General features: G+C 52.0%; 1 protein-coding gene across 3 annotated transcripts in view; it reads left to right on the plus strand.

The window, feature by feature from the left end:
- The window catches only part of BMP1 (bone morphogenetic protein 1), a 45,733-nt gene that overhangs the window by 16,332 nt on the left and 4,145 nt on the right, over positions 1 to 25,256 (plus strand). For 2 of the 3 annotated variants that reach the window (XM_018052285.1, XM_018052286.1), the window contains exons 9-18: positions 10,340 to 10,442; positions 12,157 to 12,273; positions 12,526 to 12,671; positions 12,766 to 12,961; positions 14,624 to 14,749; positions 15,590 to 15,750; positions 16,374 to 16,554; positions 20,499 to 20,624; positions 23,624 to 23,751; positions 24,054 to 24,267. In XM_018052285.1, the coding sequence (XP_017907774.1) occupies positions 10,340 to 10,442; positions 12,157 to 12,273; positions 12,526 to 12,671; positions 12,766 to 12,961; positions 14,624 to 14,749; positions 15,590 to 15,750; positions 16,374 to 16,554; positions 20,499 to 20,624; positions 23,624 to 23,751; positions 24,054 to 24,267 (1,498 nt within the window). Of the gene's footprint in view, positions 1 to 10,339; positions 10,443 to 12,156; positions 12,274 to 12,525; positions 12,672 to 12,765; positions 12,962 to 14,623; positions 14,750 to 15,589; positions 15,751 to 16,373; positions 16,555 to 19,818; positions 20,180 to 20,498; positions 20,625 to 23,623; positions 23,752 to 24,053; positions 24,268 to 25,256 lie in introns of those variants that run through there. The other variant, XM_018052287.1, reaches the window with a different exon arrangement.

Consider the following 25,256-nt stretch of genomic DNA (forward strand, 5'->3'; position numbering starts at 1 on the left):
TCAAGATCATTTTGAATCAGAATTCCACCATCCACCAGGTAGTCATTCTCACTCTGTCATGAGCTCATTGGATATGCATGTCTTCTGGGCCTTCCAAACTCAACCTTTGATCAAAATATTGAACAGAACATGAATCAAAGCAGATCCCAAGATCTCCCTCTGAATTGACATTGACCCAGTAATCTGCAGGCTTCAGGCAGAGCTATTCCACTAGCAATGACTACTTTAAGAGTCATTACCAGTCAGCCACAGGTCACCACTGGGTTGACCAACCACAGTAGGAGGCGCTTCTGAGACCAGGCCTGTGTCATCTGTATGTCTTTGACATAGGAAGTGATTAATAAATACCAAATAGGTGGGTGGATTGCCTTAGCAAACATAAGTACTATTTCACCAGTTGGTAAAATCCCTTTTAAAAAGGAAGTAAGATTTGTCTAATGTGTCTTGTTTCCAGTGAACCCAGACTGGCTCCTAGCAATCAAATGTTTCTTTTCTAAATGGTCACAGGCTGTCTGTTTTAAATGGTCTGACCATCTGTTGAATTGGGGATTAACATTGAACTCCATGGTTTGCAATTCCCAGAATTAAACTCCAAACTCTCCTCCCCAAACACTCATACGTACGTTCTCGCACACACCCCTTTTGAAAGTTGGAAAGATTCTGTTCTGACTTCTCAAGATTACAGACACTGATCACATCTGCAAGTTATTTGAATGTCCTCTGATGTCATTTTAAGTCTAGAGACAAAAGCCAATTTAAATAGGCGCTTGCTGACTCTCCTCCTATATTATTGAGCTTCTCTTTCCTTTTCAAATGATGTTTACTTTTTTGTAATTTGAAGATTATCCTTTCTTATGAAAAACTTTCATTGAGAGTTGAGTAATTCCCTGTCTCTCTTGCTTAGTTTTCTACCATCGTCCCTCTACAGTGAACCCATCCCTTCCTTGTTCTTCTCCTTGTTCTGAATCTAACTTAAAAATTGCAGTCCTTTTTGCTGTCTTGTACTGACCTTGCCCTGGATTCTTTCATTCCTCTACTGAGGAATTTTGAAATCTTACCACAGATAATAACAACATGTAATGACTACTGAGCATAATGATTGGCCAATCACATGTTAAATTCTTTGTGTTATGTCTTTTAGTTAGCCCCACAACGTTAAAGGCTGGGTGCTAATGTTAGCCTTATTATTATTTGTTTGGCTGCACCATGCAGCCTGTGGGATCTTAGTTCCCTGACCAGGGATCAAACTCGAGCCCTTGGAGTAAAAGCACAGAGACCTAACCACCTGACTGCCAGGGAATTCAGGTTGGCTTCATTTTGTATATAAGAAAGCAAACTTAGAAAAACTAACTTGCCCAGGATCTCGTAGAACCTGGATTATGATATCAGAGTCTGCGATTGTAGTACTATGTGTATTCCAAAGCCTATTCCGTTCTTACAACAACTACTTAAGTGCCCTTCGGCAACAGTGTTGTCTGGGCACTTTGTGCCTGGCGCTGGGCCTGGCACCGGAGATGGACAGGTGCCCGAGATAGTCCCTGGCCCTGAGGAGCACTGAGAAGGGTAGAGCATCCTTTCTTTCCTGTTTAGGAGGTTTGCTTTGTCAGAAGGCATAGGGCAACTTTTGTCAGGACCCACTTCTTCCCTTCCTGCTCTGGGCTGATATGGGCTGGCCCTAGTCTCTAGAGCAGGGGTTCCTAACCTTTTTGGCACAAGGGACTGGTTTCATGGAAGACAGTGTTTCCACAGCCCAGGGTGGGAGGGATGGTTTCAGGATGATTCAAGTGCACTGCATTTATTGTGCTAATGATGGTATTTGTAGCCACTCCCTGGCACTGGCATCACTGTCTCAGATCATCAGGCATTAGATCATAAGTGTGCAACCTCTATCCCTCGCGTGTGTAGTTCACAATAGGGTTCATTCTCCTGTGAAAATTAAATGCCATGGCTGAACTGACAGGAGATAAAGCTCAAGGAATAATGTGAGCAATGGGGAATAGCTATAAATACAGATGAAACTTCACTCACTTGCCTGCTGTTCACCTCCTACAATATAGCTAACAGGCCATGGCCTGGCAATTAGGGTGGGGACCCCTACTCTAGTGGACACGTGGGCTTGCCTTAGAAAAATCTGTGTATGCCTTGAGTCTGCTCCCTCCATAACTCCCACAAGACTCACCATCCTTTTTCAGCGGTGTGCCCAGTGCTCCTGGGAGTAGGCTAGAGATTAAAAAAAAAAAAAAAAATTTCAGATTAACCAAGGCACAATTGGAGAATTCCATGAACAGAGGAGCCTGGCAGGCTACACTCCATGGGGTCACAAGAGTCAGACACGACTAAGTTACTAACACACACACACAAAGTATACCCATGGTCCTGGTTGAAACCATAGAATTATAACTGAACCAAAGATGGAACTGTCGGGGACAGAAACATTTAAAGGCTGGGGAGAATAGAAGAAGATGACATCATAAAGCTGTCACAGCCACTCCCTGTGGCCAATTATGTGCAAAGTATTGGCATCCTATTTGCATGATCTCTTTATTCCTCACAGCAGTGTCGTGATGTAGGTACTGTTATCCCTGTTGGAGAGAGGAAGGTCTCGAGGCTCAAAGGGCAGAAGTAGACCTGGCCAAGTTTGCTCTGGTAGCAGTGGTGGAACCAGCACTCAATTCTAGCTATCTGACTCCAAAGTCTACTCTTTCAACAGTAAACCTTAAATAAATCCAACTGCATTAGCAAATGGACTTTGACATCTTTTTGGCTCCTGAGAGGTTGTTTTTCACTCACCTCCCAGTTCTCAGCTTATTGCCAGCAATGCACGTGATATGTGAATCTTATCTTGTACAATCACGCAAGTCTCAGTGATGTCAAACAGATGAAAGAGCCACTTTGGAGGACTTCTCTGAGGATCCCTAAGCCTTTACGCTGCAAGTGATTAGCAGCTGTCCTGAAGAGTATTTACAGTGTTTCCCAGGCAACAAAGGGAACTCCTTTATGAGCAGGAGAGTGGTTTCAGGACATGAGAGTCAATTGTTGCAGAGTAGCCAAGAAGATAAGAGAATACAATGTTTTTTGGATTTGGCGTCTCCACCCTCCTTCCCGTCCCTACTTTCCGACATCCTGACTCTTCCTCAAGGTCCAGCCCAAATTCTGCCTCCTGTCTAAGGCCTTCCCTAACCCCTACTTCCCATTCCCCAGCTGGGCAGAGATGACCCATCTCCTCCCTCCTCTGCAAGGTCTGGGCTGAGTCCACCCCTAAGTCTCTTTTCTTGGGCACTGAAGGGCATGGGGCATCGAGGAGACGTAGGGAAAGCTGATGCTCTTTCTTTGTACAGCTGTTGGGCAGAACTGATTGGTAGGCCTGGGAAGGCCACAGGGAATAGAGGTTAAAGGCATAAGTTTAAGAGCCAGAATTTAAGCCTAGGTTTGACTCTCAACTGTGTTCTTTTTTTAAATATATATATTCGTTGTTGTTCAGTTGCTAAGTCATGTCCAACTCTTTGCAATCCCATGAACTGCAGCACACCAGCCTTCCCTGTCCTTCACTATCTCCTGGAGTTTGCTCAAACTGATGTCCATTGAGCCAGTGATGCCATCCTGCCGTCTCATCCTCTGTCGCCTCTTCTCTTCCTGCCCTCGGTCTTTCCCAGCATCAGGGTCTTTTCCAGTGAGCTGGCTCTTCACATCAGGAGGCCAAAGTATTGGAGCTTCTGCTTCACCATCAGTCCTTCCAATGAATGTTCAAGGTTGATTTCTTTCAGGATGACTGGTTTGATCTTTCTGTCCAAGGGACTCTCAAGCATCTTCTTTAGCACTACAATTCTAAAATTAATGTATATGTTTATTTGTATTTATTTGGCTGTGCCTGGTCTTAGTTTCGGCATGTGGGATCTTTAGTTGTAGCATGTGGGATCTAGTTTCCCAACCAGAAATCGAACCCAGGCACCCTGCTTTGGGAACACAGTGTCTTAGCCACTGGACCATCAGGAAAGTCCCTCAGCTGTGCTCATTACTGGATGTATGATGTTGGGGAAGTTGCTTATGCTCTCTGAGCCCTTGTTTCCCCATCTGTAAAATGGGCCTGGTGATAGTACCTCCCTCACGGGGTGGATAACAAGAGTTAAACAAGTTAATGTACATACGATGCTTATAGGGCACTGCCTAAACATAGTAGGAATTCAGTGTTAGCTGCTAGTATCATTCTGTGTGTGTATGTGTGTGTGTGTGTGTGTGTGTGTGTGTGTGTGTGTGCTCAGTCATGTCTGACTTTTGTGACCCCATGGACTAGCCTGCCAGGCTCCTTTGTCCCTGAAATTTTCCAGGCAAGAATACTGGAGTGAGTTGCCATTTCCTACTCCAGGAGATCTTCCTGACCCAGTGATCAAACCCATCCTTTCTGCATTGGCAGGTGGATTCTTTACCACGGCACCACCTGGGCCATCCTATAGTCCTGATCTATTGAGGCCTGGCGTGCTGCGATTCATGGGGTCGCAAAGAGTTGGACACGACTGAGCGACTGAATTGAACTGAACTAAACTGATTAATGAATACTGCTGCTGCTAAGTCGCTTCAGTCATGTCCAACTCTGTGCGACCCCATAGACGGCAGCCCACTAGGCTCCTCTGTCTCTGGGATTCTCCAGGCAAGAACACTGGAGTGAGTTGCCATTTCCTTCTCCAATGCATGAAAGTGAAAAGTGAAAGTGAAGTCGCTCAGTCGTACCCAACTCTTAGCAACCCCATGGACTGCAGCCCACCAGGCTCCTCCGTCCATGGGATTTTCCAGGCAAGAGTACCGGAGGGTGCCTCAGTTGCCTCCATCTATTTTCCTGGATTCTGGTGTGGACTATCTTGTGACCCAAATATCAGACTATCTAAACTCAACTCTAGGAGTAAAATCCACATATATTGAGTGGCATACACTGCCATACGGATGTGTAACATGTATGTTTGACCCCGGTGTCAGACAAGGTCTTAAATTTTACATGTAGTAATTTAATTCCCCTAAACTCTAAGAGGCAGGTACTATTGCCATTTGTTGTTGTCATTGTTGTTTAGTCACTAAGTCCTGTCCGATTCCTTTGTGACCCCATGGACTGTAGCCCACCAGGCTCCTCCATCCATGGGATTTCCTAGGCAAGAATACTGGGGAGGCGGTTGCCATTTCATCCTCCAGGGGAATCTTCCTGACCCATGGATTGAATCCATGTCTTCTGCATTGGCAGGTGGATTCTTTACTGCTGAGCCACCAGGGAAGCTCACTATTACCATTACCATCTTACAAATAAGGAAACAGGGGAGTTCAATGATGGGCCTAAGATCTGCCTGAGGCCAGCCAACTGGTCTCCGAGGATTGATGTGTTCTCCCAGCTCCTCCCTGAGACCACTCAACACGCATGAGGAATACTTCCCACATGCAAGGTTCACCTGGGGATGCTGCACCCCTATCGCATTTTCCCCACGACTCCCCAGTGGAATCCTTATGATCGCCTCCATTTTTCAGACAAAGACAGCGAGGCCCAAAGTCAGGCTCTGGGCCAGAGTCACCAGCTAGGAAGTGGCAGAGCTGGCCAGGTTTTCCTTGGCAAAGGGCAGTGCCCCTGCCATCAGAGCACAGCTGTTTCCGCACGACAGAAGTCGTTACAACTCTTAATTGGACACCTCCGGTCTCAATATAGCCACAGCTGCGCCTCCCTATGAGATGCGCCAGCCCAGGGCTCTTCCTCCTACTTGTGGTGACCTCTGCTTCCTCTTGCCCGTGGAAGGTTTCGGGTGGGCCTGGTAGGGGTCTGCCAGCCGGGCGTGGTTTCTTTTTTGGGGGCCTGAATGTATCCATCCTGGACAGAGTCACGGTTGTTTCCGGGGAAGAAGGGAAAGTGGCTGCTGTTCTCCGTGCAGCTGCTGAGCGGACTTGATTGGCAGGCTCAGAGAAGCCACGTGGAGTAGTGGTTAAGAGAGTAAGTTTAGGAGCCAAGAAGCCCTCACTTGGCCCTCTGCATTCCTTCTTCCATCCAACCACTCTTTTTTTTTAACATGGATTTTCTTTGTTGGCCGTGGTGGGCCTTCGTTGCTGCACACGGGCTTTCTCTAGTTGCAGAGCATGGCTTTTCATTGTGGTGGCTCCTCTTGCTACAGAGCACGGGCTTCAGTAGATGTGGCTCTCGGGCTTAGTGGCTCGGTTACATGTGGAATCTTCCTAGACCAGGGATCAAACCCGTGTCCCCTGCATTGGCAGGTGGATTCTTAACTGCTGGACCACCAGGGAAGCCCCATCCAGCAACTCTTTAAAAGATATTTTTGTTGTGTGCTAGATATAAAGATAACATATGCATGTTATTAAAATTTTGAGCAATATAGAAATGCCTCAGGTAAAAAATGAACTTTCTCCATTTGATTATCCTTTGAATGCTACTCCTCAGAGGTAACTAAGCATTGGTAACACTTGGGATGTCCTTCCAGGCCCTTTTAGTGTGTGTGTGGTCTTCTGTAACTTGCCTTTCATTCAACAATAAATCATGGTCATCAGCACACATATTATCTAGCCCAATCACTTTTGAGGCTGCTTGGCATCCCATCATCTCAATTTAATTATTTAATCACCCCCTGCAGGTCTCTTTTTTATATATAATTTTGTTTTTATTTATTGTTGACGGTGCTGGGTCTTCATTGCTGCGCACGGGCTTTTCTCTAGCTACAGCGAGTGGGGGCTGCGCTCTAGTTGCCGTGCATAGGCTTCCCGTTACAATGATTTCCCTCGTTGCAGAGCATGGGTTCGAGGTGTACAGGCTTCAGGCTTGTGGCGTGTGGACTCTGTAGTTGTGGTTCCCCGGCTTTAGAGCACAGGCAGAGTAGTTGTGGTGACTGGGCTAGGTTGTTCCTCAGCTTGTGGGATCCTCCCAGACCAGGGACCGAACCCATGCTTCCTGCATTGGCAGGATTCTTTATGACCGAGCCCCCAGGGAAGCCCACCCTGCAGGTTTCTTGATGGACGCTGTTCTAAGTTTTCCCAACCTTTCATTACTACCAAAATAAACACCTTGACACTTATATCTTTATACACTTAGGCAAGTTTCTCTGTAGAACAAATTCTAGAAAGCAAAATTCTGGTCAAGAAATGTTTACTAAGCAACAACTATGTGCCGTGCACCGAGGATTCCATAATGAATTAAACTTCCTCTGTGGTCACATTTGATCATTTTCTGAAAAGATAAAATATTGGGTAATAAGACAGTGGCTCTAGAGCAAGAGCTGGAACAGATTTTCGACTTCAGTTTTTCAAAATGTCAGGACTTGTCTTTTTATCATGATGATACTCCCGATGATGATTAGTCGTCATCATCAAGAGTAATATAGTGTACTTTTGAAGGGCTTCCTGGTAGCCTGGTTAGGGTTCCGGGCACTCACTGCCATGGCCCAGGTTCAATTTCTGGTCAGAGAACTGAGGTCCTGCAAGCTGTATGTGTGAATTCAGTCGTGTCCAACTCTTCGTGACCCCGTGGACTGTAGCCCACCAGGCTCCTCTGTCCGTGGAATTTTCCAGGCAAGAATATTGGAGTGGATTGCCATACTCTCCTCCAGGGGATCTTCCCAGGGATTGAACCCATGTCTCTTATAACCTCTGCCTTGGCAGGCAGGTTCGTTACCGCTAGCACCACCTGGGAAGCCTGTGCAGTGTATCCAAAACAAACAAACAAACAAACCCAAAAAAGAGTAATATAGTGTACTCATGTTTTCAAAACATGATCTCACTTGATTACCTCTTGTAATCCCACTTGATTACATCCAAGCAGCAAAATTAATGAAAGCCTCCCCAGTACAAACATATTTAAACTCATGTATGAATCAAAAGAAAAAATAAAAGGTGGACCATGGATTCCAAACTAGGTCAGGATGACATGTGAATAAATGGGGGTGAAAAGCAGTGAAAATATGATGGACTCAGTAGATTGAAGGTTGTAGTGAATTGGAAGGATTGGGCTCTATGCACAGAGGGAGTGAGTGAGAAAGAATGGGCCACATGGACGGAGAATGGGGTCCTTGGGTTTGAGACTGAGAATGTTAACAAGATTTAGGGCATGATGTATTGGCTGGGAAGGGGCAGAGAGAGGGTGAGAGAGGAGGACAGGGAATGCAGAGGTCAGAAAATGGCAAGGATCATGCAAGTCGATGGTGAAATCACAAGGAGTTCTGACGGGGTTGGTGCTAAAGTGACCATAAGCCAGGAGCTCTTCTTTGACCAGTGATAGCATTGACCTTGGCTGCAGACAGCAGCTGCCAGCGCCTGCTGTGGGATCTTTTTCATTCCAGCCTCTACTCTGTGTGTTAGTCACGCAGTCATGTCTGACTCTCTGTAACCCCATTGACTGTAGCCACCAGGCTCCTCTGTCCATGGAATTTCCCAGGCAAGAATACTGGAGTGGGTTGCCATTCCCTTCTCCAGAGGATCTTCCTGACCTTCCTGACCCAGGGATTGGAACTGGGTCTCCTGCATTGCAGGCAGATTCTTTATCATCTCAGCCATCCTGGAAGCTATGGGATCTTTTTCATTCCAGCCTCCACTCTGTCTGCCTCTTACATTGCAGGGAGCCAGAGGGGAGATGGACTCCCTTGTCCCTTTCTCCTCCAGCAGGGAATCTAGTTTGCACCTAACAGGTGGGCCCCTTGGAGCTTCACATGCTCACTGCACACGCCTTGCAGATGGGCAGGGGGGCATTCTCTGGAGTCCCTGCTTATTGGACTCAGAAAGTATAGCAAGCTTCAGGGCTCACTCCAGAAACTACTAAGCAAGAAAGTGTGCTTCTCTACCTGTTCATGAGCCCACCTCCTGGGGAGACTTGGTACTTACCAAGGTGTTAGAGGTCCCTCCAGTATTAGGTGAACATTTGATGAGTTCAAAGGCCGAAATGAGTATGTGCAGAAGGTGCTTAGGGCAGTGCCTATACCCATGAAGGGCTGTGTCAGGGTGAGATGTCTTTCCTCGTTTTACGTACTAGGTAACTGAGGTTCAGAGAGGTCAAGTGATTTACCCAAGGACTCACAGCAAGAAATGCAGAGATGAGATTCAAACCCAGGCTCAAATGACTGGGTTTTCACTCAGTGATCTTTTTAACATTATGCTTTTTAAAAATGATTTATTTGGCTGCCTCAGGTCTCAGTTCCAGCAGGTGGGATCTTTCACTGTAGCACACAGACTCTCTAGTTGTGGCTTGCAGGCTCAATAGTTGTGGCACACGGTCACAGTTCCTCTGAGGCATATGGGATCTTAGTTCCCCTGCGTCCCCTTTCATTGCAGGGAGGATTTTTAACCACTGGACCCCAGGGAAGTCCCTCATTAGGTGATCTTTTCATGCATGTCTTATTCTTCTAAGTCCTAACTTCCTTGATAGAGATGTGTGTGTGTGTGTTTGTGTGTGTGTAAACTCAACTATACTGTATAGTTGAGTATCTCAAACCCATTCATGAGAGGCATACAGACCTGATGGTCTCCTCAGCGGTCAGCATGACCCCTGCTCAGGACCAGCATTTAATAAATATGTGATGACAAGTGACCTCTGCTCTTCCCCTCTGGACCCTGCATTCCCATTCAGACCCCTCAGGACCCAGATACTGTCCTGGGCCCTTCCTATCACCAAGGAGACCTTTTCCCTCTAAAGATGCTGTAATTTATATTATTTAAGTTGACCACGAGAAGAGCTAGGTTTGTGTAACCCTAAGCAAAGGCTCCTTAACTAAGGAGATCAGTAAAATGAGACCCTGGGTTTCAAACATATATTCAGTGAGGTCGTGCATTTTAAGTGAGGCCTGGCCCGGGATGTCTGGGAAGAATGCTGACTAGAACTGGCAGATGGCTGGGGAGGAGGGACATTTCTGTGCCAGGAGCTCCTTTTTGGAACTCTTAACTATTTTTTTTTAATTTATTTTTGGCTTCGCTGGGGTCTTTGTTGCTGAGCACTGGCTTTCTCTCTAGTCGTGGCAAGCGGGGGCTACTCTGTTGCGATGCCCAGGCTTCTCACTGCAGTGGCTTCTCTTGTTCCAGAGCACAGGCTTTAGGGTGGGAAGGCTTCAGTGGTTGCAGCATGCAGACTCAGTAATTGTGGAGCACGAGCTTTTGTTGCTCTGTGGTGTGTGGGATCTTCCCGGACCAGGGATTGAACCCATGTCCCCTGCATTGGCAGGTAGAGTCTAATCACTGGACCATCAGGGAAGTTCTAGAACTTTTAACTATTTATAACCCATGGCAGATGGCCTTACAAGGCAGGCAGTGGTCATGGGACTGATGAGTGAGGTCAGCGAAGCATGGGCAGCAGTGTAACCTTCTTCCTCCCCCATTTTGCCAGATCATTCTGAACTTCACGTCCATGGACCTGTACCGTAGCCGCCTGTGCTGGTATGACTACGTGGAGGTCCGAGACGGCTTCTGGAGGAAGGCACCCCTTCGAGGTATGGGCCCCACTCTCGCCTTGCCCACTCCGCAGTCGAATCCTTGGTATAACTACTCGCATCACAGCCTGCATCCTCCCTGACACCAACACCTGGCCAAGGGCAGCACCATGGCGTGGAAGCCAGGAGTCCTGGTGTAGTCAGTGCTGCCAGCTGCATCGAAGTGTGTGACTTTGGGCAAGTCCCTTCCCTAGTCTGGACCTCATGGAGACCTTGGTATGGGCTTCTGGGCTTCTCGCAGATGATGGCTTATCAGTGTACATGGTGGGGAGTCACACGAGGTAACAGAGGGAGATGGACAGGCCCATCTTCTCAGCTCCAGGCTCTCTTGCTCATCTGGGCAATGTCAGAGGCTCTGTTTCTTGTTTGTGAGATGTGGCCTGAGGGTGCCCATGATGTAGCCTGGTGCATCATGGAGGCCTACATTCCTGGCACAATGGCCCAAACTTGTTTGCACAGGATGCTTTGTCTTGGGGTGGGGTGGTAGGGGTGGGGGAGTGGGTAAGTGGGGGATGAGTGGGTCAGAACCACAGGACAGAAGATCCTGTAATGGACATAGAGCCTGAGGGGCTATCTGAATTTTCCTTCTCCAATCTGAACCTGATCCTAAGTGGCTCAGGACTGCTCATTAGCTGTAGAACTTCTGTCCCGTAGCTTGTGCCTGAAGCAAGCTGACAAGTCCTCACTAATCATCTCTTCCCCCCTCCCCCAAGTTTGTTTCTGATGTTGGCCTATTTCTTATTAGTCACCCAAAGCAGCTGTCTTTATGATACTTCCTGCTATGAAGTGTGAGTGTTTCCAAGATTGCAGTTTCTTTTTCAAAACTTGCATTCCTAGGGCAGCACCCCCCTTCCCCTGCCAAAAGCTGGGAAAACACCCATCTTACTAGGAACACACAAATCATCCCAAGTTGATTCTTGAATACAAAGGATTTCACAGATGGCCAGCCTCACCCGCTTATGTGGATTCTTGTCAGGTTTTACGTCAAAGAAAGCATTTTCTGCCCAGTTCCTGGATTCAGGGGTTTATTTGGGCTCCTATGGCACATCCTGCTTTTGAGCAAATGACAACATTTTGTCATATCCAAAGAAAGCTGTGTTTGCTTTTGGTTATTGCTTGTTAGCATGGATAGCAAGTAAGAAAAGATAGGTAACGATGATAATGCTCTTTTTAAAAAGTGTCAATAAATAAAACACAGGTATCCTTGGTTATGGGCTTCCCTGGTAACTCAACGGTAAAGAATCCACCTATAGTGCTGGAGATGTGTGTTCGATCCCTGGGTTGGGAAGATCCCCTGGAGAAGGGAATGGCACCCCACTCCAGTATTCTTGCCTAGAGAATCCCATGGACAGAGGGGCCTGGCAGGCTATAGTCCATGGGATCGCAAAGAGTAGGACATAGTGACTAAACAATAGCACCATTGGTTATGGTGAGGAATCTCTTTCCTCCTAGACACAGACTCCTTCCTATCCTTTCCCTCAAGTGCATGAAATCTTCTAGAGTGGCCTCTGGCTCTTTAAGGCCATACTGGACCTTGGATCAGATACAAGCCAACTGGAGTGTGTACGGTCTTGAGAATGTGTGTCAAGGGCAGACCAGGGTCCAGCACCCGCCCGCAGAGATGGGGCGGGCTCCCTGGAATTGCAGCCCTGGAGCAAGAAGGGCAGAGGCCTCGTTCGAACCTCACTGCCCTCTGTCTGCCCCATCTGTGCAGGCCGCTTCTGTGGGGGCAAACTCCCCGAGCCCATCGTGTCCACCGACAGCCGCCTCTGGGTTGAATTCCGCAGCAGCAGCAACTGGGTCGGGAAGGGCTTCTTTGCGGTCTATGAAGGTACTGAGGCAAGGGAAGAAAGGGGGGTTGGAGGTGGGGGTCCCTGGACACCCTAGAGCCACTCCCTCCTGGCACCCCACGGGTAAGGCCAAGGCCCCTTGAGGGAGGAAGCAGAGATCCCAGTGGGATTGGCTGGGGCCTGGGACCCTGGGAGGCTAGGGAATGTGGGTGGGACTGGAAGAAGGAAAAAGGAGCTCAGAGCATTCTGACCAACACTCCCCTCTTCCCCAACCTTGTCCCTTGTCCCCAAAGCCATCTGCGGGGGAGATGTGAAAAAGGACAATGGCCACATCCAATCGCCCAATTACCCAGATGACTACCGGCCCAGCAAAGTCTGTGTCTGGCGGATCCAGGTGTCTGAGGGCTTCCATGTGGGCCTCACCTTCCAGTCCTTTGAGGTGGGTCAGGGACCCCCCCTCCTGAGGGCTTCCAGGGCTTGGGTCTGGGCCACCAGGGCTCCTCTTGCCAATGAGCCCCCCACTGCCTCCCCAGATCGAGCGCCACGACAGCTGTGCCTACGACTACCTGGAGGTGCGGGATGGGCACAGCGAGAGCAGCACGCTCATCGGGCGCTACTGCGGCTACGAGAAGCCCGACGACATCAAGAGCACGTCTAGCCGCCTCTGGCTCAAGTTCGTCTCTGACGGGTCCATTAACAAGGCTGGCTTTGCTGTCAACTTTTTCAAAGGTGCCTCCTTTCCTGCTGCCCCACCATGCCCACCCCTGTGGCCAACCCATCCTCTTTGGTCCTTCTTTTTCTTAATTTTATTTGCTTGTGGTAAGAACACTTAGTGTGAGAGCTATACTCAGAACACAACTGAGTATACAATTCAGCACAGGTATAGTGCTGTGCAGCTCTGTCAGCTTGACTGAAACTTTTTTAAAAATTGATTTTAAATTTATTTTTTGGCTGCACTGCATGGCATGGCAGATCTTAAGCTCCCCATCCAGGGACTGAACCCAACCCATGCCCCCTCCAGTAGAAACTCGGAGTCTTAACCACTGGGTAAGTGTTATCACTCAGTCATGTCTGACTCTGTGACCCCATGGACTGTAGTCCGCCAGGCTCCTCTGCCCATGGAATTCTCCAGGCAAGCATACTGGAGTGGGTTGCCATGCCCTTCCCCAGGGGATCTTCCTGACCCAGGGATTGAACCCAGATCTCTTGCACTGCAGGCGGATTCTTTACCATCTGAGCCACTGGGCCACCAGGGAGGTCCCTTGGCTGAAAATTTATGTCCTCTGAGTTGTGACTCCCCACGCCCCAGGCCCTGGCACCGCCATTCCACTCTTTAATTTTATGAATTTGACTGTTTTTGATACCTCATGTGAATGGAATCATGTACATTTTAACTTTCTGTGACTGGCTTATTTTAACGTAATGTCGCAAAGGTTCACCCGTGTTGTCACGGATGGCAGAATTTCCCTCTTTCTTAAGGCTGAATAGTATTCCACTGTGTGTCCAGATCAGATTTCCTTAGCCTGATCCATCAGTGGACACCTTAGCTATTGTGAATTGTGCTGCTGTGGCTTCATTCCTACCTTATTCAGTCACTCAACACACTCCTAGAGATGTGCAGACCCTGGCGCCCTGTCCTTGAAGTTATGTCCTAACTGGGCAGGAAAGGTCCCAATGAATAACTACATATGATACCTTGTTGAGTAAATACCACACCTAGGTGAAAGTAGCCAATACATGGTAGGTGCTCGACTGAGAGTTGACGTAATTGAAGAGTTGCTTTAAAGCCCACACGTTTGTTCAGAAGGGGTGTTGGTGAGAGGCAGAGACAGGAAGTGCCATAGCAGCTCAGGAAGGAGGCAAGATAGCGTGGACTTTTTATTGGTGTGATTCTGGGTATCGAGGACATTCTGCCCAAACTTCCTTTCCTTGTTTTAAGCTGGGGACAGCAACAGCCCCTCCATCACAAGCTTCACACAGGGATTGAAGGAGAGATGCAAGAATAGCAGTCAGCCAGGGACGGCGCAGGAGGGACACCGGTGAATGAAGGTGGCCACCAGCCCAGCTGGTGTGGTCAGAAGGAAGGCTCCATGGGCTCCATCTGCCCCTTCCTTCAGGGCCCTGCCTTTGGGGCTGTCTTCAGCCGGATGCCCTTGGGAACAAGTGGGGTTCTGAGCAGCCGTGGAAGGCTGGGTGGGGCAGGGAAGCCCTTGTCCTCGGAGCTGAGTGGACAAAGGAAGGTCACAACTGACTTCTTCCCCTTGGAATGGGGCTAGGAGCGGTCGCAGCAGCCTGAGGGACCCTGGGCTTGGCTCTCAAGCAGAGGGCAGGAGGAAGAGGGCCCTGGGTCCCAGACTGGGAGTCACTGACACCCTTGCTTTCTGACTGCAGAGGTGGATGAGTGCTCTCGGCCCAACCGTGGGGGCTGTGAGCAGCGGTGTCTCAACACCTTGGGTAGCTACAAGTGCAGCTGTGACCCTGGGTACGAGCTGGCCCCCGATAAGCGCCGCTGTGAGGGTGAGTGCCCCCAGACCACCCAGGACCCTGTGCCCTATCCCCTTCCAAACCCTCCAGCCCGGGTTTCTTATGCCCCTCAGACAGACTTTTTTCTGGAAAAACTAGGATTCCCTGGCACTTTGGTCACCACTGGTTGATGAGGAATACATTGTATATTTCAGTCCCCTAGAACACACTGTGACCAGGTGTGATGTACTTTGGGTTTTTTTTTGTTTTGTTTTCATTCTTGTTCTTCTTTTAAATGCTGATCTTGATTGATTTCATCACCCACCAGAAGGTGGTGATCCACCATTTGGCAGTTCTCAGACGGGCACTGAGTTTCAGCCTCTCATTATAAATGTTCCTAGGAGGCTAGTGAAACCCTATCTGGCCAACTGACTCCAGCTCAGCCTGATCTTGCTACCGGCTTCTCTCTGTTCACTTCTGAGCAGCTCCTTCTCCCTGCCTCCTGGTCCCCACTCCCCAGCCCTCCCTGCTATCCTTCCAGTCCTCCCTGTTTTCCCCGCCCACTGCCAGTCCCCTCTGCCTCCCTCCCAGCACTTTCTGCCCGCTTGCACTGCCTTTCTGGAGCCCACCCCCAGCCCAAGCAAGTGCCTGGCCTTTTCTCTCACAGAGGAGATAGAAATGACCACACAACTCCTCAACTCCCTCTACTCTGAAGACACCCCCTCACCCTGCCTCTTCCCCCTCTACCCCAGAGACACCAGACACAAGCCCCCGCCTTGGGCTGGGGAATCCACAAACCCTTCCTTCCTCCTTCACGCACCCCAGCCAGTGTTCATGCCCTTTCTCTAGAGCCGAGACTCCTGGGGGGTGACACTGCCTTCCTTGTGCCCCCAGCTGCCTGTGGCGGATTCCTCACCAAGCTCAATGGCTCCATCACCAGCCCAGGCTGGCCCAAGGAGTACCCCCCTAACAAAAACTGCATCTGGCAGCTGGTGGCGCCCACCCAGTACCGCATTTCCCTGCAGTTCGACTTCTTTGAGACCGAGGGCAATGACGTAAGTGCCCACCCCAGGGGCTGAGGAGACTCAGAGAGGTCCAAGATGTGGAAGCTCGGCTCAGTGTCTGTTTCCTACCCTCTGAAAGAAACACTCCAGGAATGTAGAGATGGAGAGCACCTCAGGGAAGTGGTGGGGCTCAGGGAGGAGGGCCCAGGAGGCCATGGAGCATGTGGCATGTGGGAATGAAGGACATGGAGTCCGGACGCCTTTGGAGAGAGACGGGGCTGGGGGGCTTGTGTGGGGAGCACAGGAGGAACTGACGGGGCGGGGGTGGCACCATTTTTTAATTATTAGATGTGGCAAAAGAGATGTGGGCTTCCCAGGTGGCACTAGTGGCAAAGAACCCGCCTACCCATACAGGAGACACAAGAGACGTGGGTTTGATCCTTGAGCTGGGAAGATCCCCTGGAGGAGGGTATGGCAGCCACTCCAGTATACTTGCCTGGGAAATCCCATGGACAGAGAAGCCTGGCTGGCTACAGTCTGTGGGGCAGAGTCAGACATGACTGAGCACATACATACAAAGGCGAAAGGACCCGCAGAACAAGGAGCCTCCCTAGGTGGGGGTGGTCAGGAGTGGCTTCCTGGAGGAGGTGGCCTGGAGCTGTGCTGCCCCACAGGTGTGCAAGTACGATTTTGTGGAGGTGCGCAGTGGACTCACGGCCGACTCCAAGCTGCACGGCAAGTTCTGTGGCTCTGAGAAGCCTGAGGTCATCACCTCCCAGTACAACAACATGCGTGTGGAGTTCAAGTCCGACAATACGGTCTCCAAAAAGGGCTTCAAGGCCCACTTCTTCTCAGGTAACCCTGGACTGCCCCGCTTTGGCCCCCGCCTCCCCTTCTTACTGCCGCTGCACCCCCTGCACTCCCCAGCCCCTCTGGTGCCGGGTGGCACGGTCTGTCCCCTGCTCCCCCCACTAGCCCTCCACCACCAGGCCAGCCCCTTCCTGCCTGAACTCTATTCCTGAGCCCTCAGAGCGGTATGGGAGCCACCCTGAGGCCGGGCAGTACATAGACGTGCAGAACAGAAGGGAGAGGGCACTCCAGGACTTAGGAGCCCCAAAAGAGGGCAAGCCCTGGGAACAGGGAGCGCAGTGAGGTGGACATTGCCCCAGGCAGAGGAGGAGGGTGTTTGTGTTGGACTGTGGGACAGATTATCTGGCAGTGGTTGGATCTTTAATCAGACCCTGCATGTGCCAAGTGGGGTCATACTGGGGGCTTCACAAGAGATGAGGAGCCCCTCCCGTCAACCCCAAAGCCTCCCCACTACCCAGGACCCACGGTGGGGGGATTCAGATCCAATCAGCACTTGTCTGTTGAGAGCTGCTTCATGTAAGGCTAGGGGTCAGTCCCTTTGATGGCCCCATCTCCGGGCAGACTCATTGATAGTTAGAGCACCTGCCCAGCCTCTCCGAGCAGACCTCCAGGGATCCCCAGACACCTCTCCTCTGCTTTAGTAACCCCCAGTCCTTCACCTGGGACTAGGCTGGGAGGAGGCTGGTAGTCTTCTGGAGGCAGTAGGACCTGGGACACTGACAGCGTTTAGGGTGGGAGAGAGTATGTGGGGGGGTGGGGGGCATGGACTGGCTGGAGTGGCCCAGGGGTCCTTAGCACACTTAGTGGGCCGGGCATGGGTGGCAGAAAGGCCAGAAGCCCCCGGCCGGGTCCCTGCCGCCTTCCTTCTCCCCTCCTCTGCCCAGAGTCCTGCATCCTTGAGCCCCCTGTGGCTGCCCTGCACCCCCGCCTACCCCACTGGATGCCATGCACTGTCCCTGTGCACTGGTTCCCTGCTTGGCACTGCCAGCCACCCTGCTCTGCATACAGTGCCCCCAGCCCTGGCCCCACTGCTGGCTGAGACCACCCCGCAATGCAAATCCCTCTCTTCCCTGGGGACACCCCCAGAACTCCTCAAGGTGCTCACCAGAGGGCTGAGGGGATGTAACATCTATACTCAGAGGTGGGCTCGGCGCCAGAGAAACCATTACCTGCTTACTCTTGTCTCTTCCTGCCCTTCTGTTGCTCTAGTTTTGGGGGGTGGTGGGGGGGACCAGTACTGCGTCTGTCAGACCTAGAGCCCAGGGCTCTCCACCCATGGTTGCTGCCCTGCCCTGGCACACCACTGTGTGCACCCCACCCTCAGCCCTGCATAGATGCACGCGCGCACACACACACACACACACACACATGCACGCACACATGCAGTGCCCTTTTGCACAAGAAACCTGCAGAGGACCCTCGCCACTGGGCATCAAGGTTCAGCCCTCAGGGCCCCCTGGGGCTCCTGACTCTGGCCCCTCAGGAGAGGGGCTGTTTGGACTTTGGGACACCCAGCAAGGAGACCATAAGGCAAGAAGAAGAGAGAGCCTGAAGACCTTCAGTGTGACCCCAGCCACCTTCCGGGGCATTTGGCACTGGAGGGTGAGTGCCATCTCCTTGTCCCAGCCTGTGTCCACCCCTGCTCCTGCCCTTCTTGCAACCTGCATTCTTGGCTCCCAGAAGAGGCCACCCCTACCATCACCATGCCAGAGCCTCGCCCCAGGCACTGTAGCAGGCCCTCCTCGGGGCTCAAGGCTCTCACTGCCGCACTCAGCCACACTCTCCCACTCAGTTGTTCACTGGGCAAGTATCTCTTTGAACCCTACAATGTGCCAGGCATCATACTTGGTATTTAGGGGAAATAAAAGGAAGGTTTAAGGGTCAATTTCAGGAAAATCTTTGCTCACTCCATGGAGCTGCAACCCCTGAAGCTCCCAGCATAGGGTCACCAGTGTGTTCCTCAGTGAACTCCCAGGATGGGTTGTAGGGTGCTAACCACCCCCACATTTTCACAGGGCTTGTGCAAAGGCAGCTTCCACAGGGCCCTCGCTCAGGGTCCCCCATGGTTCTCTAACTTAGGAGACCGGGGGAAGGACTTGGCGACTCCACCTCTTGACCTTGGGTTTTTCTGGATCCTTCTTGGCCTGAGAGGGGATTGGATAAGCAAGGCCACCTGCGAGTCTATGCTCCAGCCCTCAGGCCCTTCTCCCAAGGGAGACCAAGGACAGGGCTCCTGCTGTCACAGATCCCGCCTGGCCATGTGAGTGCCAGCAGGCGTCTTTCTAGCTTGGGGTTCATCTCTGGAATTCTTGTGTTCATCTCACAACCCTCTTCCCTGAATGCCTGCCTCCGTGCCAGGTACCCAGTGCCCAGAATGACTGCGGAGAGACTGGAGAGCATGTGTGTGTGACGTACAGCGTGCCTGTGACCATGTGTCTCTCTGTGTATTAGTTTCTGTGTTCATGGGAGTGTGCATGTTCAGACCAACCCGAGCCGGAGCAGCTGGATGTATGAGCCCTCTGCAGGTCGCTGGTCAGCCCAAGGTCTCTGAGTTTGAGTGTGTCTCTATTTGTAGCCACGTGCAGGGCCCTGAGGGCAGCTGTCCCCCCTGTGTTTGCACCTGCGTGTGCTTCCTCACATGTGAGGAGTGAGCAACCAGCATCTGTTTGTGTGTGCACATGTGCACAGGTGGTTGATGGCCGATGTGTGTGCATGTGGTGTCTGTGTGAGAGGGGCTGGTGTGTATCCTGTGCACCTGTGTGTGTGTGTCCCTGTGGGTGGGTGTCTGTGCTGCCGGATCAGGAGGACAGTGCGGGGTGAGGGATCCTGTGTCTGTTGCTGTGTTGATGTGAGGGTGTGTCTGTCTGTAACACACTCTGTAGCCACAGCACCAGGAGGACAGAGCCAAGTTCTGGATCAGGCCCCTTCCCATGCCCGCTCCCCTCTGCCAGACTTCAGTCTCCTTCCCCAGCGTGCGGCCTCTTCCTCACACCTAGGCCTTGTCCCTGCCGCAGGCTTCCTCCCACCCGTCCCCTGTCGCTGTGCCTTGCCCCTACCCCGCTGCCCGTCCGTGACCTGGCTGCGCCGGACATGGCCATCCTGCATGTGTGTCCCGCTGCCCCCCCACCCCGCCCCTTGCCCTGCCCATGGACCCCCGCCTCTGAGCCAGGCCTGGTTTTCACTGCTCTCCCTCCCTGGCCCCCGCCCTCCACCCCCCGGTCCCTTTTCTCCTTCTCTCTCTCGTTTCAGAAAAGAGGCCAGCTCTGCAGCCCCCCCGGGGACGCCCCCACCAGCTCAAATTCCGAGTGCAGAAAAGAAACCGGACCCCCCAGTGAGGCCAGCCTGGCCTCCCGGACTCTTTGTTACTCAGGAACCTCACCTTGGACGGAATGGGCTGGGGGCTTTGCAGCCGCCCACCCCCACCTCCGCTCGGCCTTGCCGGCCCACCTCCCTCTGGCCGGACAGAACTGGTGCTCTCCTCGCCCCCACCCCCCTCACATGGACAGGGGCCCCTCCTTGCCCCCCGCCCCCTCCCATTTTGATGGTGTCTGTGACATTTCCTGTTGTGAAGTAAAAGAGGGACCCCTGCGTCCTGCTCCTTTCTCTTGCAGTCTGCTTGTCCATGTGTCTGTTTTTCCACTTGTCCGTCTGTCCAGTAAGCAGGTAATGGTAGAGGGTGCCCATGCTGGTCAGCTCCAGACCCCAACCCTCCCTCCGTCCATTTCAACTTTCTCTCCGCACAGCTGGGCCCCCTCAGCTGGCTCTGCATGAGGCAGTGCCCTGGACCCCCACCATCGCCTTGATCTCTGCTCCCTGCCCTGTCTCCCCCAGGGTGGGGAGGATGCCCGGCCAGGCCCCCCACTTCCCTTGGGGTGCCACTGCCCTTGGTCCGTGCACAGACCGGTCCTCCCTTGCTTGCTCCCCTGCAGACAAGGACGAGTGCTCCAAGGACAACGGCGGCTGCCAGCAGGACTGCGTCAACACCTTCGGCAGCTACGAGTGCCAGTGTCGCAGTGGCTTCGTCCTCCACGACAACAAGCATGACTGCAAGGAAGGTAAGTGGCCCGAGTGCCCATGGCCAGCTGGCAGCCTGAGAACCAAGACCGTGGAAAGGGCTCAGAGATGCCGTCTCCCTCGGCCTCTGTTTGGACTCAAGTAGCTGAGTGACCTCTGAGGTCACCTCATTTCGCCTTCCATGCTCCTCCCTCCACCAGCAACATTCAAGACACACACACTTACGGAGGGGAGGGGCTTGCGGCTACCCCCAGGCCCTGTTGTCAAGCTGATCTGGTAACTAGCGCTCCTTCAAATCCATGTTCAGGTGTGTCTCTTTGTTCCAGCCTCCCTCTGTCAGGGAGGTGAGCTGGGACAGTGGTGAAGAGCTGGGCTCTAGAGCCAGGCTGCCTGGCCTAGCCCCACCTCTTAGCCAGCTGTGGGCCCTGAGCCGCTGAATCCCTCCCTCCACACCTGGATTTGCTCGTAGGTGCTGCCTGGTTGGGCGGTGACACTGTGATGTGCTCCAAGAAGTGCCCTGCTCGTAGCAAGCACGATCACGTGTGTCGCCATTACTGGTCACATACTCTGACCCCTAGGGACACCTAGAACAGGGCTGCGGCCTCCCTGACATTGAGGCTCTACAGAAGCTCAAAAACAGTTCTCGTGTCCTCTCCCATATCATGTGATACCTCCTCTTCGTATACAATACAACCCTGGCCTGCTCCCTCTGATCAATACCACTGTGGCCCATGCCAGCTGGTGATGCACTGTCCCCAGCTACACAACGCAGACTCGCCTTTGACCTTGAGTGTCTGTGTGCTCTTGGGCTCTTGAACTCACCCCTCTGAGTTCAACTGTCTCACTCATGAGGTTGCCCTAAGCTTTCGAGCCCCTGCTTTGAGCACTTAGCACAGGGCCTGGCAGATGCCTCTTCCATACCGTCACTGTGTGGACAACGAAGGTGCCAGTAAATAAACTGCCAACTAGAATAAACACAGCTGAAGCCCTGAGTAGACACTCCAGAGCTTTTCACCCCCACTTCAGTCTCCCAGATACGGAGTTCACCTGACTCATGGGGCCCCCGCGTCTTTTAGCTAGGGGGAGGACCTTCTTCTGATGCTGTTTCCAAACTGCATGCCATCTCTGTGCTCTCAGTGAAAATGAAGGTTTTGCTAAGGAACCTTCCGCACCAGCGTCAACAAGAGAGCAGGAGCAGGTGTAAAATTCCTGGGAGGGTAGCCTGTGTGTGGCTCTGAGTCACTTGAGAAGCACACATGGTTCCTTACTCAAGTGATGGGCTAGCAACAAATCAGTATTTCCTGACCCCCCAGCAGAGGGTGCAGCACCGTGCAAAGTTCTGTGGGGAATTAAAGATGGGGACCCCTCTGCTCTCGAGGAGACTGCTATCTAGCTGGGAAGAGAAGCAGGTGTGGAAATAAATTAGAGGGCGGGGAATACCAGTAAAAGTGGGGAGATAGTGAGTGTGGACAAGGAAAGCTGAGGATGAGTAATAGAAGCAGCTCATAGCTCAAATGTGGAGACCAGCAACTCCACACAGCCCGAGAGGGCCCTGTTCCTCTCTGGACCCTGGCGGCCTTGCATTCATCCTGTGAGCCTCTGACTATAGGCGCAGCTGTGTGGGCTGCACACCACCCGCCCCTTTTTCCTTCTCATCCCAGCAGTGCACTGGCTTTTCCTCAGAGGGACCTGTCAGATTGGATGATAAGGAATAAAGAGCATCAGCATTTCAGTTGGAGTTGTGAGGCTGTGCTTTTCCGAGGCAGAAAGCAGATTGCCATGGATCAAGGAGTCATGAGCAGTGAGAACGTGACATCGCACGTTTTCTTGAAGAAAAGGGAGATACGAGGGATGGTAGTCAGAAGGGAGTGTTGTTTTAGGATGCACAAAGTATAGGAAGGTTCGTGGGCTGGATGAGCTGGCAGAGAGAGCGAGCGTGGGTAACGTGTGATACAGAGGTCCCCGGATGGTGGGCAGCAGTGAGCTCCAGCTGATGAAGGAAAATCTACTCCTGCCCAGGGTGAGGGGCACCTTCTCTGAGATGAGGCAGGAAGGAAGGTGAGTGGAAAGGTGAGTTTGCAGGTAGGGGTCAGGAAGTTGAAGTTGTTCATATTTGCAGACTCTGCCTTTCCCTAGGAGGCAAGAGGGGAGGTGGTCTGCTGGGAGGGGGAGCTGGGAGTTGAGGAGAGGGCCAAAGGTTTGGAGCCATAGCTGAGGAGGTGAGAGATGGAGCTGGTGAAGGGTGAGTCCAAAGAATACCAAGCAGTGGGGGCCCAGCCATGCTTAGAGACCACAAATGGGGTTTTCCAAGATGGTACAGTTCAAGCATGGCCATTGATGAGCAATCGGGGTGATGGGCCGTGTGGTCCAGCTGATAGAGAAGCAAGGTAAGTAAACCCAGGAGGAAGTATTGGGAGAAACCAGCAGGATCAACACCGTGGAGGTCTCTCTAAAGTTGACAAGGTGTTAAGGGAAATGGGGGAGGGGGGTGCGCTGGCACTGAGTGCCCTGGAAGAATGAGAGGTGGCCACCAGCACCAAGAATTTGTGGGTGACGGCAGAGCCTCGTGGGGAAGGAAGTGAGAACTCAGAACTGAGAAGGTCAGGGGAGGTCAGCGTGTGGGTGGACCATCCACGGGTTTGCTGATGTCACCTAGGATGGTGGCAGGAGTGGAGTGGAGAGAACTGAGTCAGGTGCCAAAGTCTTCTGTGAATATGGAAGCATGGCAGGAGATCAGAGGATGGGGGCGGAGGAGGTGTGGCCAGATGGCCTCAAAGGTCCACAGGCTACCTGGGAGGGCTGCTTCCATAGGTGCTGCCAGGTGAGGGCCAGCTTGGAACCAAGCAGCCAGATTTCCCCAGGCTGGATGGCTGAATAGAAAACAAGTCGTGTGAGCCTTCAGCTCATTTCTAAGTGGAAGACAAGAGAAACAAGAAAGGAGTGGGTGGGAGGGAGGAAACGGCTCCCTTCCTTTCTTCATAGGGGCCATTAGAACCCAGGGGTCCCCACTGATCCCCTTCCCTGCCTCACCTCCCCACAGCGGGCTGTGACCACAAGGTGACATCCAGCAGCGGCACCATCACCAGTCCCAACTGGCCTGACAAGTACCCCAGCAAGAAGGAGTGTACCTGGGCCATCTCTAGCACCCCTGGGCACCGGGTCAAGCTGGTAAGGTGCCACTCCCAGGCCTGCTCCTCCATGCCATCTATGCATCACTTACTTCCCATCAGCTCCAAAGCCTCACGTCACTCAGAGCACCTTAGGCTGGCGACTGGCTGAGCCCACAGAGGCCCTTTCCCCAGCATCATGGTGGGGTATACCTGCCATTGCCCCATTCCTAGGTCCTCCCTCTCCCCATCCACCAGCAGCAGCCACTGTCCTGAACTGGGGTCCAGAGGTCTTGGTTTGTTGCCCACGTCTCCTGCCCTTGGCCATATTCCTGATTCTCTGTTCTCCCTCACACCTTCCAGACCTTCATGGAGATGGACATTGAGTCCCAGCCTGAGTGTGCCTATGACCACCTGGAGGTGTATGACGGGCGTGACGCCAAGGCCCCCGTCCTGGGCCGCTTCTGCGGGAGCAAGAAGCCCGAGCCTGTCCTGGCCACCAGCAACCGCATGTTCCTGCGCTTCTACTCTGACAACTCCGTGCAGAGGAAGGGCTTCCAGGCGTCCCACTCCACAGGTGATCCCCGCTGCAGGCCAGGTGCCCTCATGCAGTCATTTGTCCTGAAGGCATCTGCTGATTCTGGTCTCAAATGCAGACTGGGGGCTTGGATGGGGGGCATACAAAAAGCTCCTGAAGACAGACAGGCCCAGCCCCTGGCCAGGTGGGGAGACAGCATGTCCTGAAGGCTGCTAAGCTGATTTCTGCCTCAGGACCTTTGCACCAGCAGTTCTCTGGCTTGAAACACCTAAAATCATCTTCCCTGGAATCATTGCTCTATCTCATTATTTGAGACTCAGCTCAAATGCCTCCTCAGTATAGAGACCTTCCTTGCCCATCTAATATAAAGCAATGCCCTCTTCTTTTTTTTATATATCATTCAGCTTTATTTTCACCAACTGGAATTATCTTATATATTTGTTTACTTGCTTATTATCTACTCTCCTTGCCCCCCTAGAAGTAAACCTTCACAGAGCAGGAACTTTCTGTCTTGGCCCTGCTGTCTTTGTAGCAACTAGACTAGTTCTTGGCCCCAGTAGGTGCTCAAAAAATATTTACTGAATATTTTTTTAAATATTACTGAAAGCAAAGTAAGCCTTCTGCGCAAAGGAGGGTAAGTCTTGATTTGGGGTATGAAGGTCAGAAAACAGGGCAGTAACAACAAGGGGTAGAGAACCCAGAGATGGGGAGGGAATCTCTGGAGTCCCTAGTGGCAGGACACTTGACTGTGCAGTGGCCCATCCACATCCCACCCCCCAAATCCACTCGTTCATTCATTAACATGCAGCATGTATGTTACAGCATCCTGAGCGTGGGTCACAAAATGAATGAAGCAGACAAACCTCAGTCCTTGAGGGATTTGCTCTGCATCTACTTGTTCATTTATTCAATGACTTTTTATGGAGCCCTGGCCCCCTGCAGGGGACTCAGAGGGGCATGGGGAAATGAATCAGCCATGAGCCCTTCACCTTGCCCACCTGGGAACCCGCAGCCTGGGGGTGAGACGG

The sequence above is a fragment of the Capra hircus genome, chromosome 8 (genome assembly GCF_001704415.2).
Source record: "Capra hircus breed San Clemente chromosome 8, ASM170441v1, whole genome shotgun sequence".
NCBI lineage: Eukaryota > Metazoa > Chordata > Mammalia > Artiodactyla > Bovidae > Capra > Capra hircus.